At 44.7% G+C, this 15853-nt stretch overlaps 4 protein-coding genes across 5 annotated transcripts; all 4 read left to right on the top strand.

Annotated features, from left to right (window-relative positions):
• The first annotated feature begins 63 nt into the window (after nucleotides 1-63).
• On the top strand, nucleotides 64-2897 carry LOC148403368 (cysteine and histidine-rich domain-containing protein 1). Of its 2 annotated transcripts, XM_088394758.1 has the most exons (11): nucleotides 64-119; nucleotides 215-342; nucleotides 884-933; nucleotides 1011-1067; nucleotides 1144-1298; nucleotides 1370-1473; nucleotides 1550-1602; nucleotides 1694-1764; nucleotides 1833-1935; nucleotides 2009-2191; nucleotides 2258-2897. In XM_088394758.1, exons 2-11 carry the CDS (start codon nucleotides 279-281, stop codon nucleotides 2675-2677), a joined length of 1260 nt encoding a protein of 419 aa, XP_088250884.1. In that variant the 5' UTR covers nucleotides 64-119; nucleotides 215-278; the 3' UTR covers nucleotides 2678-2897. The 2 variants fall into 2 exon arrangements, with proteins under 2 accessions (XP_088250884.1, XP_088250893.1); XM_088394767.1 differs by lacking the exon at nucleotides 64-119 and having other exon boundaries at nucleotides 134-342.
• Nucleotides 2898-3120: 223 nt separating this feature from the next.
• ap1s1 (adaptor related protein complex 1 subunit sigma 1) lies at nucleotides 3121-6337 on the top strand. Its single transcript, XM_088394778.1, has 5 exons — nucleotides 3121-3344; nucleotides 4315-4493; nucleotides 4576-4684; nucleotides 4752-4889; nucleotides 4969-6337. Exons 1-5 carry the CDS (start codon nucleotides 3342-3344, stop codon nucleotides 5014-5016), a joined length of 477 nt encoding a protein of 158 aa, XP_088250904.1. The 5' UTR covers nucleotides 3121-3341; the 3' UTR covers nucleotides 5017-6337.
• A 615-nt stretch (nucleotides 6338-6952) lies between these two features.
• Nucleotides 6953-11567, top strand: vgf (VGF nerve growth factor inducible). The gene is made up of 2 exons (XM_088368588.1): nucleotides 6953-7178; nucleotides 8154-11567. Exon 2 carries the CDS (start codon nucleotides 8181-8183, stop codon nucleotides 9897-9899), a length of 1719 nt encoding a protein of 572 aa, XP_088224714.1. The 5' UTR covers nucleotides 6953-7178; nucleotides 8154-8180; the 3' UTR covers nucleotides 9900-11567.
• Nucleotides 11568-12232: 665 nt separating this feature from the next.
• Nucleotides 12233-15743, top strand: LOC148403365 (tubulin polyglutamylase ttll6-like). The gene is made up of 11 exons (XM_088368601.1): nucleotides 12233-12716; nucleotides 12912-12974; nucleotides 13048-13088; nucleotides 13157-13275; nucleotides 13354-13484; nucleotides 13569-13722; nucleotides 13787-13930; nucleotides 14007-14092; nucleotides 14469-14694; nucleotides 15281-15459; nucleotides 15521-15743. The coding sequence occupies exons 2-11, from the start codon at nucleotides 12913-12915 to the stop codon at nucleotides 15720-15722; spliced, it is 1344 nt and encodes a 447-aa protein (XP_088224727.1). The 5' UTR covers nucleotides 12233-12716; nucleotide 12912; the 3' UTR covers nucleotides 15723-15743.
• Nucleotides 15744-15853: the final 110 nt, after the last annotated feature.

The following is a 15853-nucleotide window of genomic DNA, read 5'->3' as shown; positions in this document are numbered from 1 at the left end:
TGCAGCTAGTCTCCAAGGACCGGGCCTAGAGTGACAGCTGACCGCCCCCCCAAACAAGGAATGTCCCCCCCCGGCTTGCAGATAAACCACAACAGCTGTAGCACGACAGGAGGAGGGAGGTGAGCTGCTATTTTTGTCTTTCTCCCAGCCAGAAAGAGAAGTGTTCATAGGGGGTGGCCTTCCTTTTCGCCTTCTGGACCTCTCCCGATCATAGAAACTTCTGGAGAAGCGGCTCCTGGACTACAAGAGGAAGTCGGAGCCACGGCGGGAGAGTCGACATGGCGCTGCTGTGCTACAACAAAGGCTGCGGGCAGACTTTTGATGCAAACAACAACAAGGATGGTGAGTGTCTCTCAGGAAATTCCAGATGAATCTGTGGACCCACGTGTCGTTCAGCAAGTTCATTCATTGTTCCTCAGATCGTGGGTAGCAACGGTTTTATTTTGCCGTACTTTCAAATTCAATAAAAAACAAAATAATTACTTTGTGTGTAAAAAGAACCCCCTAACGTTTGCTAGCTTAATGCTAATAGCCTGTCAATAACACATGATTAATGATTAACTTTTTTTTTCGTAACAACTTATAAAATGTCACCTTTCCTCATTTATCTGACTGCCGTATCTTTAACTAATTAGTGAAGTTAAAGTTCTTTTTTTTTTCAAGCTCACTGTGGCAACACTGCTAACAAGTAACAAGAACCGCAATCGACGGATTGATTTAGCGTTATTATAATGCTTTGAAAATAATTATTTAAAAACAAACCAGCTAGACAGTTCAATAAACCTCCCAGGCATATATTCTTTATCCTCTGCCAAAAACTATTTTGACAGTCACATTGTGGACATAGTTGCAGCAACCTTGCTTTCTGTCTCTCTTTGAAAAGATTCCTGTCTCTTCCATCCCGGAAACCCGATTTTCCACGATGCGCTCAAGGTAATGTTTGTCAAGGTGCAACGAAAAAACAACCCTCCCAAAAAAAAAAAAAAAAAATCTTTCGATGCTTCTTTCAGGGTTGGTCATGCTGCCGCAAGAGGACAACAGACTTCTCGGAATTTCTCTCCATCAAGGTAAAACTCTTTAAAGGCTGTTTTGATGTTATGATTTGTTTTTTTGCATCATTTTTTTTTTATTATTTACTTACAGGGCTGCACCCGCGGGCACCACAGCAACGAAAAGCCCCAAGAGCCTTTGCTGCCCGAAGTGTCGTCCGACAAGGCTGACAGTAACCACGGCAACGGCCAGGAGATCATCTACCAGGGACCCAAATCTTCTGAAAAGCTACAGAGAGAGAGACCAAGGTGTGTCGCCTGTCATTGCCGTTTTTTTTCCGTCAGATTTTTTAAATATAAAATGTGGTGCATGAGCACAGATCAGACGAACCCAAGACCAAATTGCCCCTGAAGGTGGCGCCGTCCCTCGCGAAGGAGCTGGAGAAGCTGAACTTGAACGAGAAGGCGGAAAAGGAGAAGAAAGGTGGCTATCGGTTAAATGCTAGTTTAGGCTTTGCAGTTTTTGTCAACAATTGGATTGATTTTTTTGTTTTTGCTAGAGAGCCAAGATGTGGTGCAAGGCACGCGATGCAAGAATTCAGGATGCAAAACAGTAAGTGAAACTTTTCTTGTCTATCTTTCCAGAAGCCCATCATCCATCCCAGACTTTGAGGATCGGTCTATAATTTTTTTTATGTGTTCAGATCTATCAGGGCCCAGAAACTGACCTGGAGGTCTGCACGCACCATCCTGGTGCGCCGGTCTTCCATGAGGGGTAAATGCAAAACAAAAAACTGCAGTTAGGATCATCCCAGCTGATGCATCTGTGACTTTCAACCTCAGATACAAGTACTGGAGCTGCTGCTGCATTAGGACCGTAGACTTCAATGCCTTCCTGGACCAGAAGGGCTGCACAGCCGGAAAACACCGTTGGGTCCCCAAGCAGGTTTGCAGCGAGGAAATATGTGAAAAAAAAATTCCACTGTGCTTGTGAGTGACTTTTGCGAACATCTCGACAGGACAAGAAGAAGGTGGCGTGTCGACATGACTGGCACCAGACGGCGAACACCGTCGTGGTGACGATCTACGCCAAAAACGCCAACGCCGAGTACAGCTGCATCGAGGCCAATGGGACGGTGGTCTCCTGTCATGTCCAGTTTGAGAGCGACAAGATCTTCAAGAGAGACTTTCACCTTTGGGGGGTGCGTGAATACTAAATTTCTATCAGAACGGCTTTTCTCCTGATCGTCCCTGTTCCGTGCTCTCAGGTCATCAGTGTCCAGCATAGTGTTGTCAACATGGTCCCATCCAAAGTAGAGATCACCCTCCGCAAAGCTGACCAGGTGTCGTGGGGCAAACTGGAGGACCCCAACTACAAACCCGAGCCGGAGCCCACGGCCGACGACGCCCAGGAGTCGCAACATCCCGACTGGGACATCGACGACGATGACATCAGCGACTCGGACGAGGAGTGGGCCTACGACACGGCGCCGACAAAGACGCAAGTGGAGGCGGGCGGAGGCGAACGACGGGCTGACGTGAAAGAGGTGCAGAATGTAAAGAGGGAAGAGGTAGAGGAGGAGATGAGGAAGGCCATAGAGAACGAGAGGAAAGCCGAGGAGAAGATGGAGGAACTCAAGAAGCAGCAGGAAGAGGAGGGATATGAAGATATGCCTGAACTGGAATGAAACATCCAAACATGAAAAAAATTGACGTTACACTCACAAACCTCAAAATCCTTTTAATGCTAAAATGTAAATTCCAATGAAACAGTGTTTGTGTAATTGTCACAGTTTGTGATAAATCACAAACAGTTGATATATTGATTGATTAACATCTACGATAGTATACATATTAATGCCACACCAGAAGAATAACATTAGTTTCACCTAAAACTAATTTCTTTTTTGCAGTAAAACGTTTCTGTAACAATTGCAAATAAAATTCTTTAATAAATACACAAAATAGTCCATTGTTGGGGCTTTTCTGCGCCAACTAGCCAAATGCAAGACCGTATGGCTCAATTTGACCGAGCCACGTAACACGTAGTACTAAAACTGTGCACTAGATAGCGCTCGTGCACTGAGTCCTCGAGTCCCCAACCGCTTTGGAAGCCGTGAAGAAGCCGGCTGCGCATGCTCAGTGGGGCTTAACCCTGCTTCGGTGAAGGAGGTGATAATTTTTTCCTCTACTGTACTTTACTGTGTAATGTGTCCTCACTCGCACACAGTACCTGGCAGACATGAACAAGTATCAACACTAACCGCAGCGTGAACGAATTACCCCGTGGGGTACTTTCCGAGGGACAGGTGCGCTGAAACGGTCGCGGTATCGATCCAAAACATTCGGAAAATGGTAAGTTGTTCGTTTTCGCCGGGAGAGAGGAGCCACTACACTACGTGTGCTTATGCTAATGCTAGGAAGGTGTAAGGTTTCAGGAAGTGGCCCCTTACCTGCGCTACCTTCTCACCTGGCATCTGGTAGCGCGTTCGCGGCGAAATAGATGCTTAGAACCAACCCAGTGATTTTCTATCCTGGTATGTCGTGGTCCAAAATTTAAAAAGTCGAATTTTAAGTATATGTACAATTAAAGAGCCCTTCAGTTTCGGGGCGTTAAAGCTCCAGGCAGTCGTCGCTGTCAACAATGAGAGCGTTTTGTCAATAATGTTGAGTATTCTTTTGAAAAGTTCTAATCACATGTCAGTTGAAGTTTCAAGTAAATACTAGATTCATATGCCCAATTTGTGTACAGTTGCTCAGTCAATATTTATTAATACATTAGTAAATACAAAAATAATGTGGTGCCTTGAGATAGATACTAGGTGTCATTTTGGAAATTTCAGCAAGAATTTAATAGAAGGGATCATTCTTGAACTTTTAAGTTCTTTATCGCCATTCCCAGTTGAAATCCATTTGATTGTAACATCTAACCAAGACACTCTGAGTATTGCAAACAATGCTAACGCAAAATTGTATCTAAGTCAAAGCGCTTTAATCCTTTACGCAACTGATTGAACACAAATTACGCATCACGGCAAAGATAGACAATATAGTACTCAAAGTCAACATACATTCTTTCTCCTCTGAGTAGAATGACTAATATCAGTGCCGCACTGATGAGCTGACCGAGGAGTTAGACGGCGCTCGTCTGTCCTTTGCGGCTTCAAGGCGGCCTAGCACACCAGAAGATTGCCGCAATGGGCCATGAACCTTCAAAAACCTGAATATTTTAATTCCACTCTCAATTCATAACCGACCGTCTGGTCTTGGATCTTCAACCCGAGCAAATTGAATTCATATGCAGCCTTTTCTTGTACCTCCCCAGATGCGCTTCATGCTGCTGTTCAGTCGACAGGGCAAGCTGCGGCTGCAGAAGTGGTACACAGCCACGGCCGAGCGCGACAAGAAGAAGATGGTCAGGGAGCTGATGCAGATCGTGCTCGCCCGCAAACCCAAAATGTGCAGCTTCCTGGAGTGGCGGGACCTCAAAATTGTCTATAAAAGGTTTTTTGACTCCACTAAAATGTTGTAAACATTTGACCACGCAACCACTGCAAGCGTAAGATGCCTCAAAAATACTGCGCAGGTACGCCAGCTTGTATTTCTGCTGCGCTGTGGAGGAGCACGACAACGAGCTCATCACGCTGGAAGTCATCCATCGCTTTGTCGAACTCTTGGATAAATACTTTGGCAGCGTAAGTTGTGTGCGTTTGTGTCCCACGTGTCCAAGTCTGCTCCCTCTGATGTCGTGTACTCGCTCAGGTGTGCGAGCTGGACATCATCTTCAATTTCGAGAAGGCCTACTTCATCCTGGATGAGTTCCTGATGGGAGGAGAGATCCAGGATACATCCAAGAAGAGCGTCCTCAAAGCCATCGAGCAAGCTGACATCCTGCAGGAGGTCTTTTTTTTTTTTTTTTTTCCCCCCCTTCACCTCACTCTCCATTTGTTCTTCTCATGTCTTTTTTCCCACCACACAGGAAGATGAGTCGCCCAGGAGCGTGTTGGAGGAGATGGGCTTGGCGTAGCGGACACTCGCGGACGAGACTTCTGTGTCTCTTGTTGCTCGGTGGACTGTGATGCAGCGCGTGGGTACGAGCCGGCTAATCCGTGTGAGTGTGTGTGTTTGTGTGACATAGTGCACACACGGTCTGTTTGTATGTATTTCTATTTGTACGAGTGACCTGGAAGTGTACTTGATGGTCCGAAGCAAATGGGGACAAACCTTAGTAAAGAAAATGCAAATTTCCACCATATCCCCCCAACACGAGAAAAGTTTTTGTGTCCCGATTCCAACATTGTGTACGCCGTTGTGAGTCGCCGGCAGCTAGACAGTGTGACTTTAGCGGGCATTTTATTGAGATCGGTTACTAAGGAGACAATTTAAGTCGCTTTTCATTTGAAATGTTCCACGCGTCACACGTGGCGACATTTTGAGGGAACAGGTGTGCCTAATGAAGCGTCCGCTGGGAAAGAGGAACCAAAGAAGTTGAACATCACTGCCGCTACGCCGGGACTGCGACATGACATCGTCAGCTTTTGGCGTCCAATCAGGTGAAGCTCGTTAAAGGGAGGCAGCACATCCGATTGCTGCGGTCCGACTAAGCCGAACTTTGGGTTGGGTTCGAACTCGGTCGATCTGCTCAAAATCCACAGCGAGTGGGCAGCATTTTTCAGTGTGGTCGTTGAAAGGCTTTTTTTTTTTTCTTCTTCTTCGATGAGCAAGCTTGCTTGAATGTTCCTTTTGAGTGGGAGGAGTCCCCAAGTCGCGTTGAGCCTCGCTGACTCACTTGTGTGAAAATCAAGCTTAACTCACTTGGAAAAGAACATTCCACCTTTTGAGTTTGAGCAAATGGCTGGAAGTTTTTCTGCATTTTGCGAGCTCCGCTTTTATCTTTGTATCTTGCTGCATTTGAATTGCTTTTTTTAGGGTACTTTTTCCAAGCCAGAGGGATAATTATTATTCTACTGTAAGGAGGGTTTTCATTTGGGGTGCTGGCTTACCTTTTTTTCTTTTTTTTTGGCCTTGATGAAAAATACTTTGTCAACGTATGCATGTTGGTCGACAGCTTTATTTGTGCGTGTGCCTGTTTGGAAGAACTTCAGTTCTTGACTTGATTCAATACCTAACTTCAACTTGAGATGGCTCAGCTCATGTTATGTGAATGTTTTTTTTGTTTTTTTTTAATGAATCTAATGTTGTAATTGTTGTATTTGAAACAAAGCCCTGCAAGACATTGGAATCAAGTGAGTTGTTTGTAGAGAAAATGAACTTCTTGGATCTGTTGGATGTTTTAACAGGTGTCTGAAAGCAATTTTATAACGGTTAAATAAAAGATTTCAAGCTAATTTTGGCGGCGTGTGTTTTGAGGCAGTGTTTTTAGTCGGATGTTTGCACGTTTTTTTTTTTTTTTTTTTTTTTAGATAGGTTTCATTAATTTATATTGCCCTGCGGTTTGTTGGTCCTTGTGCATTTGTGTGCTGTTATATTTTTTTAATTATTTTTGGATAACCATGGCAGCCAGGTCATTTCCTCCACACTCAAGTTAAATACAAATGTCCCTAAATCTTTTGTATACAAACCATTATGGATGAATCAATGCAAATTTGTAAAACCTAAATACAACTGTCCAGTAGTCTTTCATAAAAAAAAAATTGTCATTGCTTACCAGCCATGGTTATCTGAAAATTATTATTAAAAATAAAATCTAGGAGATATGTGGGTGTATACATTTTTCATTATTGTGCTTTCACTGCAAATTCATTGAGCATTGCAGCTCATTGATCTGATGGGAGGAGGGAGGTGGGGGCGGGGTCACCAAGGCGGTGCAGAAATTCCTTATGAATGGAACCCGGACTGGTGACGTCAATGGGGGCGCTTGACGCATGTGTCACGTGTCCCGGGTGGTCCTCTATAAGAGGCACTGACGCTGTCCGCGGTGCTGAAAACAAGACGAGGGAGAAGAGGAATCCCGGCTTTGGAATCCAAGCAAGTGGAACGGACATTAGGAAATCCTAATAGAAGAAAAACAAAAAAGAAAACAAAAGAGAAGAGCGACTAAAAAGGAGGAGAAGACACGGAGAAGGAGAAACGCACACCCACGGGGAAGTGTGCTGTGAAGCGTGACAACAAGACTGTGACGTCCTAAGGAGCGGAGGCTGGAATCCCCTCACAGTGCTCCCACCTCAAGTGAGTCTCAACTTCTAATAATACAAAATACAATCTCTTTGCAATTTCACCATCTTATAAAAAGCTGACAATAATGAAAATAAGTTGAATGAGAAACTGTTCATATCCAATTCCAACATGACTCTTTATTTTGTCACTAATGTGATTTTAAAGCGGGATTGCTCACGATGCGTGGATTCTGTATTGTCATCATCATCAGCACCTTCATCACTGTTCTCGTCACAGCCAAGCTATTATCACCATGACTCCCCCCCACCCCTCATCAAAAATAACCCCACTCAAAAGGTAGGAGTGCGCCCCCAGCCAAAGCGAATAAATACATCCTAATAATTCATTTTTTTTCATAGCTAAAACAATAACTGTCTATTGTTTTTTTTAATGAATGCATTTTTATGTATTTTTTATTTTTTTTGCTTTTCACCCGCAATGGCCGTATCAGGTCTGATTGGCAGGGCATGCATCATTCATTTTTAATATAATGCAACATATTTGTTATTGTCTCGCTGGAGTGTCGCTTTAGAATTGGGCAGGCGTCCCTAATGAAGTGGCCGCCGTCAACGCTCCTCAAGGCCAATCGGAGCAGGGCTATGGCCCCCGTCTGTTGACAGGCTGCCAGAGCAGGCGAGCAGCGGGACTGCAGCACTTTTTTGTGACTGTGAACTTAGTCCACTTCTTAATTCTGAAACCAATTAGAACACAATGATGATGTCATCCACGGCCAGCGCTCTGGCTCTGTACGGATGATCCAATTAAAAAAAAAATCTTATTGCTAGTATAGTTGGAGTTATGCTAGCGAATCTGAAGGCTGTGGGTAGATTACGTTGACATGGAAACACACGGAAGGTGGCATCTGATTGGACAAAAAAAAAAAATGAAGGTTGAGGTTATCTCCATATGGATTTCACACTAGAATTTAATTTAGGGATTTGTTTGATATGATTTATAGGAGCTGAAATATGTTTCAATTTTCTCCAGGAATTTCTTCATCCTGCACCAGAGGCCATGATGGCTTCCCGCAACACCCCAAGTGTCCTTCTCCTCTTGGTTGTCTTTGCGTGGGCCTCCTCCGCTGTCCCCACGGCGACCCCCGACACCCAACGTGTCATCCCTACCGAGATGGCGCCGTCGAGAGATGCTCAGAGCGACGGGGATGAGGATCGAATCACCGAGAGGGAGGCGCAAGGAGATGACCTCTTTGACGACATGGATCCCAAAACACTCGCGGCGATTTTGCTGGGGGCGCTCAATCACACCCGGGCGGAGAGCAGGAGGGACGAAGACCCCGTGGCGGGAGACGAACCCGAAGGAGAAGAGCGGGACAGAGATGGGCGACTCAAGCTGGAGCTGCTGATGGCCTCACAAGCGAGGGAGGAGAAGAAGAAAGCTGAGGAAGAAGAGGAGAGGATGACGGAACGGGTGAGCAGTCGCACCACGAGCCAGACGGTCCCGGCCCGGAAGCAACCGCCGGCTGAGCAAGGCGCCGAGGAAGAGCAGCTCAACCCGGAGGAGCTTAAGAATCTGGAGACCATGATGAAAGAATTTCCACGTTTGGATACGGCCGCAAAGAGAGCGGGGGAACGAAACCAGAGGGAAAGTCGTGGCTACAGCAGCTACAATGACATCATCCCATTCAATAAAGGCAACAATGTGGCGCTGTCCAAGAAGAAACTGAAATGGCAAGAGGAGACCCAGCAGAACTTGAATGTTCCAACATTCAGAGGCAACTTCATGGATGACTTCAAAGACATGCCTCCGCCAGATGAGGAAGAGGAGGAGGAGGAGGAGACGTTGAGTCCCCAAGAAGAGGAGGCCCGGGCCAAAGCTGAGCAAGAGGAGATGAGGAGGCAAGCCGCCGAGGTGCAGCGAGCCAAAATGGAGGAGGAGAAGCTAGCCGACATCGCCTCGGACATGTTGCTGCGCTACATGGTCAAGCAGAACGGCGGCGGCAGGAAGTACGCCTCGTCTTCCCCTAACGCCGCCGAAGACAAGAGGTCCGAAGAAGAGCAGGAGGAAGACGACATCGACCCCCAGACCATCGACAAGCTGATCGAGATCTCCAGCAAGCTCCACCTGCCCGCCGACGACGTGGTGGACATCATCAGCGACGTGGAGAAGAAGAAGAAAAAAGACGTGAACCCGCAAATGCCCTTGTCCTCATTTCCGGATTCCGAAAGCGGTCCAATCACCTTTCCCCTCTCCAAGCAACCATCTCCATCGCGCCATCTCCTAAAAAACTGGTTTCAAGAGCAATCGCCAACGAAATCCAAGGAATTCTGGAGCACTCCGGTATCCAAACCTTATATGTGGACCAAAGCTCTGAAACCGGTGAAGCAAAGCCCCTGGAGTTGGACGCGCTACCCATACACGCGGCCCTCCTTCTACCCGGTCTACTTCCCTCCTCCTCGCCCCACGTACCGATACTACGTGCCCAACCGCGCTCTGGCCTTAAACACCTTCCTCCAGCGGTCCCCGTTCCAGCCCAAGCAGCGCTACCTCAACTGGGTGCAGCCCCGCTTCAGGAAGCCCCCTACCGCCCTGCAGCGCAAGCCCTTCTACCCCAGATACCGCCTCCCCTCGAGGCCACTGGCCCCTCCCAGATTCCCTCCGCCACAGGATCCGTTTTACCAGTCGCCCCCAAAGGGATACTTGTCCGACAGTAAGGGACAACTGGAGAAATACATTGAGCAGCTACTCATGAAGAGGCCTCGGGTGCAGGACTGAAAGTGGCGAGCCAGCCCGGGAAGGCGGGGCTTAAGGAAGAGAACGGATCCGGTGTCGAGGAGATACCAGAGTGTTTCTATTTTGTCATCATTCGATCCATTCCGGAAGGGCTTTAATCGGCCCGCTTCTGAACTCCCAAAACATTCGAACAATCAAAGGATGGTCAATCAAATTCACCACATGGCCAGAAGAATACACAGGAATGACTGAAGCGTCACTGTGTTGTTTTTATTATTTGTGCACGTTCAATTTCACGTACTGTGTATGCAGTTCGCCTTTCAAACAAAAGAGCAAAACGACATTTGCGAACAGGACGTACAGTATTTGATGGCGGGGGCAGCGAGGCAGCACTGTAATGACTCTGGTGACTCATCCCTTTGCACAACTTCAATTACCTTGTTGCTATAGTGCCAAAGTCTACATGCCATTCCTTTTCTTTTACTGCCAAGATCTGCTGGGAGCACTAAAGTGGGGGGGTGGGGGGGGCACTGCCCTCGAATTATGCTTGGACACCCCAGGTGCCAGGCCATATAATCGACTTTTGGATAGTTTTTTTTTTTCCCTCCCATTTTTGGGGTTTGTCAAAAATATATATGTTTTGCAGAGACCCCTGAGATATCTTTGGGCTGCCCCCCGCCCCCCCCTCCTGAAATAATTCCTAGCTCCGCCAGTGGCTAGAAGTCACATTGCTGGACAAAAACAAAAAATTGCAATAAAACCCAGCGCAATGGGGTAAGGATTTGATCCACCATGTTGGGTCAAGATTTTGATCCAATAAACTACCCATGATAAGTGAAGAGACCAAAAAATAGGTTACCAGGTTGTGGTTAAAAGTAATATTAATGTTTATTTAACATGTTCCTGCAAAAAAGAAGCAACTTTCCCTCCCGCACAAAAAAATTGAATTGAATTCCATTTGGTAATGTTTGAACCGGGTTGCGCAATCACTATTTGTCAGTTGAAGTTGTTTACATATTGATAACATATACGCTGCCTTACAGGTCACTGTGACACTGTTAGCATTTATTCATTCATTTTTGCTCATCATTTTTTTGTATGATTCATGAGCTCCACTTGGGGAATGTAAACACACACGGAATGATGTGATTCCAAAAAGCTGCTTCAGGACTAAGAAGTGTCTTCACAGGAGAGAAGGTGAAACGGCCATGTTGCTTTTTTGGACATTTTGTGACTATTATCTGTTGCTAAGGGGAGAAGAAAATAAATTTGCCATGTGGCCATAATATTCCCAAATCACGGCATCGACAATCTCAACAAATTCATCCCAACCGCTCTCATGAAAACAAGTTTTGTAATTTGTACCAAACTGATATTTGTATGAGATCAAGATGGCATCTGCGTGTAAAGAAGTGTGCACGTTTATGTATAATTGCATCTAAAATGTCTTACGAGATTCCAACGCAACAATGAAAAAGAATTAAAAAAAAATTGTCTTCAAGATGACAGAAGCAATGTTGTCGTACCTTGAGATGATCCTTGTTTGAGTGATGTACTGTTGTTGCCTGTACAAGACCTCTTTAGATGTATCTTGTTAAAATTGTCCAATAAACATGCGTTTGCTGGATATGCAAGTATGCGCATGTCAATGACTACTTTTGCTACACACAAAGAAACCAATAAAGTCGACTGCTTTTTTAAGCAAGAGAAGCTTCATTGTGGACAGTCTGTGTCCATTTATTCTTATGCATCAACATGAGTTTACATGTGATGTGAATGCAGATTTTGTGTGTGCGCGGCTGCTGCATTCACGTGTGCACGAATGTTGAATGTGTTGCTCTGCAGCGGCAGCGTGAGGGAGGATGTTGGTGGATGAGTCACCCCAATCCTCAGCATGTGACATCATGAATCACTGCACCTCTGCGGGCACAACTGCAGCCATCCAGCACGCGTCTCTTGCCTCATCCAGGCTCCTTCTGCTTATTCATATGCAACATGGTCTATTCTTGAATTATCATTATTATTAATTATTATTAATTATTAACTATTATTATTATTATTATTATTATTATTATTATTATTATTATTATTATTATTATTATTATTGACTAACCTTTGGGAGTGGAAATCTCTGTAGCTGAGTCTGGCATTAATTAATTTTTTTAAAACATGAAAAAATAATTTTGATTACTAAAAAAAAATAACAAGCCACATAAATGTGTTGTTTTAATTTCCTGCGTGGTGGCGCCAACGAGCAATTAATTCCAATTTCAATGGCTAAACGGTCTAATAATTTTAGCAAGAAACGTCATTCCGGAAGTTGTTGTTTTTCAACCCGGAAGCAAAATAACTTGATTTCCAAGATGGTGTCCAAATTTTTAACCCTACCTGAGTTGAAAGGAAAGCTGACGTTTTAACCTGTTAAATTATAGTTTTTAGTGATACCTATTTAAAAACAACAACATTTTGGATATTCGTGTAATATAGTTGGTTCTTACAGCGTGTGTTAGAATACTCATGATCCCCTTGCTTGTATTGGAAAAGCAGGTTAGTTAATCGTAAATAATTAGGAATAATTAAGATTTTCGGCGTGACGATCTGACGAGACTGGGCTGAAATTTTCAGTCAGGAAATGAACGAACAACAAGCAACGTGTGGCATTCATTTAAACGGAGTCCAACTCTTTTTTACAGAGACCCGCTCGTATGACAAAGGTGAGGGTGATGACGTCACGTCACGTGTCGCAGCAATGTTGCCAAAATACTTCCGATCGCTATGGCTTTTCCCGATTTGTCCAAAGTAAAGCGTGGGGATAAAACCTTTATCACACGCAGATGCTACTGCATCTGCCTAAACAAGGTGAGACTAAAAAAAAAATCAAAAGATAAACATTAATAATAATTGATTATCTACTTATCTTTGCCCCATCTCTCTCTTTCTGTCTATGGTTTTTATTTGAAATAATATATTACCATTAAAATGAATTTAATTTGTCCGACGTGCTTGCCCTAAAGCATATTTGCTTTAAATGTAAACATTTGTAATTTCATTTAGGATGTTTTTTTGGGACAGCTGCCCTTTCACAGACGATGATGACGACGATGTTCCACTTTGCAGGTACATGCAATATTATTTATTTCGCTCATAATGACTGATTGTAGTCCTTCTAATTGACTTTCTCCTCTTGTAGTTGTCAGGGTATTAATCTCACCAATTGCCGCTATGACAGTGGTAGGTAACAACAAAATATCACACGTACGTGAGCAAAATTAAAAGCTGCTGCCTATTTTTTGTGTTAGTGCGTCGGGCTGCTGATAAGTTAGGCATTAAAGAGGCGAAGGTAGGTGAAGACTGGACCCTGTTTTGGAGCGATACTCGTCCTTGTGAGGAGAAATTTAAGGAAATGAAACCATACCAGGTACTCATTCCCGTTCTTAAATGCCATATTTGCTAGCAGTCCTTTCTTTTCATGCCAATATTTTTTCTTTTGTTGCAGAAAATCAACCATTTGCCCTCTATGACTGAAATTTGCCACAAAAATTCGTTAGCAACTAACTGGAAGCACATGCTCAAGTTTTTCCCCAAAGACTACAACATTTTTCCTCGAACGTGGACCTTTCCCATCGAGTGTGTTTTGCTTGCTTCTCCGTGTCATGTTGATTGGCGTGTTGCATGCGCTAACGCGACCCCCTCCCCCGTTGTCCATCGCAGGTACGGCCTCTTCAAAGCCTACGCCAGGGACAAAGACAAATGTTACATTTGCAAACCCAATGTGGGCAGCCAGGGCAAAGGTATCTCCATCTTTACGTCGTGGGAGAAGGTCCAGCCGGAACAGGATATGATCTGTCAGGAATACATCGACAAGGTGAGTCTCCCGCGGAAATCGCCAGTCGGAAGACACGCGAATGGCTCCCTTTGCTCCCCCCCAGCCTCTGCTTATCGACGGCTTCAAGTTCGACATGCGCATCTACGTGCTGGTGACCTCGTGCAACCCGTGGAGGATCTACATGTACAACGAAGGCCTGGCCCGCTTCTGCACCATTAAGTATGAAGAGCCAACAGATGAAAACGTGGTGAGCGCACGTGCCCGTCGACCTCATCTGATGACGTGGAGCAACGCGAGGTCTCATGTTGGGGTCTGCTTGGCAGAATAACAAGTACATGCATCTCACCAACTTTACCATCAACAAGGACAGCGAGACTTTCATCGATGATGAGAAGACGGGTAGCAAAAGGTACGCTCATAAGGAAGGTAGAAGTAGAGCCCAACTGAGTATTCGGCTGGTATAAGGTATTATTAAAAAAAAAAAAGTCAAAGTCACTTAAAAATAGTGAAAAATAAAGTTGAAATCAACTTTTTATTATGGGCAAAAAAAATTACCCATTGTTTATTGTAAAATGTTATTCTAATTAAGTATTGTAAAAACGTTCTGCCTATAATTCATAACTTGTACACAAAGTGAGAAAAAAGTTATTTTATTATTATATTTACTTCAAAAATTGGTCAATTAAACAAGAGATTTTCGGTTCTTCCTGAAATTTCACCCCAAAGCCCAATATTCAATTTTTTTTTTTTTTTTTTTGCCATGTATGACACTTTCGCTGTTTTAGGAAACTGTCGACACTGAAGAAGCAGCTGCGGTCCACCTACAGGAACACGGAGAAGATCTGGAGCAACATCGAGGACGGCATCGTGAAGACGCTGGTTTTGGCTCACTCTCGCATCCAGCACGGTTACATCACGCTCTTCTCCAAACACGTGGTGGGCAGCGCCTGTTTCCAGCTCCTCGGCTTTGACGTGCTTCTGGACGAGCACTACAGGCCGTGGGTGCTTGAGGTTGGCACATTTTATTTTTGTCTACTATGCTATCTCCAACATTTTTTTTTTATACACTGCAGTAGTGCCTTGAGATACAAGTCAAATTCGTAACATGTTTTAAATTGTCATTCCCTCTTGAAATGAATGGAAATATCCATAAAAGAAAACTCCCACCCCAAAGCCCATTACACAAAAATACAACCAAAAAATGACTATAAAATTGACGGCCCCAGTCTCATTTTTTGTATGCACCTTGGCCACTTGGGGGCAGTGTAATACAGATATGTATATATAGAGGTGCTCAGTCTTCCCAACACTTTTTTTTCAACGTTAGCTCAGAAGGAAAACATATACAGCCAAAACAAGTTTGGCAAGAACATAGTTATAGTTGATTTTGGAGAGGATAAAGAATATATGCCTTTGAATCTATGGCTGCACTATTTGTAATCGATGCCAAACCCATTGGATGATTTTAAGGCCATTGTGCCTTCCTCCTCATGTAAGTCGAGGTACCACCATACTTTGTTTGTACCTTTTTGTTCCTTCAGCTCCTTTATCTGAAAAGGAACCCATGTTGAAGACGTTTTTGTTTATTAATTCTCAGGTGAATCACTCTCCAGATTTTTCCACCCTGCTGCAGTTAGACCGGGACGTCAAGGACGCCTTGCTTTACGACACGATGGTGCTTATCAACTTGGCTCCCTTCGACCGATGCCGGATGATCAAGGAGGAGAAGCGCAAGCTGGAGGAGCGCATGAAACAGAACGTGCGCATTGAGGAGAGGTAGTCACCCTTGTTTTGTTTTGGTTTTTCAAGCAGACGTGAAACTTTCTGTCCCTTCCAGGTTGGAGAACGAGCAGCAGCGACGGGCGACCATGGTGGAAGAGATGGAGAGCTACGAAGACGACCACCTAGGAGGCTTCAAGAGGATCTACCCCAGCGAGGGGAAGGAGAAATATGACAAGTACTTAAAAGTGGAGGACAGGCTCTACAAGACCAAGAACAATGACGTCACTGGACAGTTTGAAAATATGCACTCGAAATAAACCTGATAGTTGTCATTTTGACCTCTTTCCCTGACATTAGTGGTTGCTATGGATACGGAGGGTGCAAAGCCTCGCGTGATCTATGGTTACAAACACGTGAGCGTTACTACCCCCTTGTGGTGAGATGAGCG

Source organism: Syngnathus floridae, chromosome 1 (assembly GCF_059516105.1).
Source record: "Syngnathus floridae isolate MCC-2025c chromosome 1, RoL_Sflo_1.0, whole genome shotgun sequence".
NCBI classification, from domain to species: domain Eukaryota; kingdom Metazoa; phylum Chordata; class Actinopteri; order Syngnathiformes; family Syngnathidae; genus Syngnathus; species Syngnathus floridae.
Note: the sequence above shows the minus strand (reverse complement) of the source record. Positions and strands in the feature narration are given on the sequence as shown.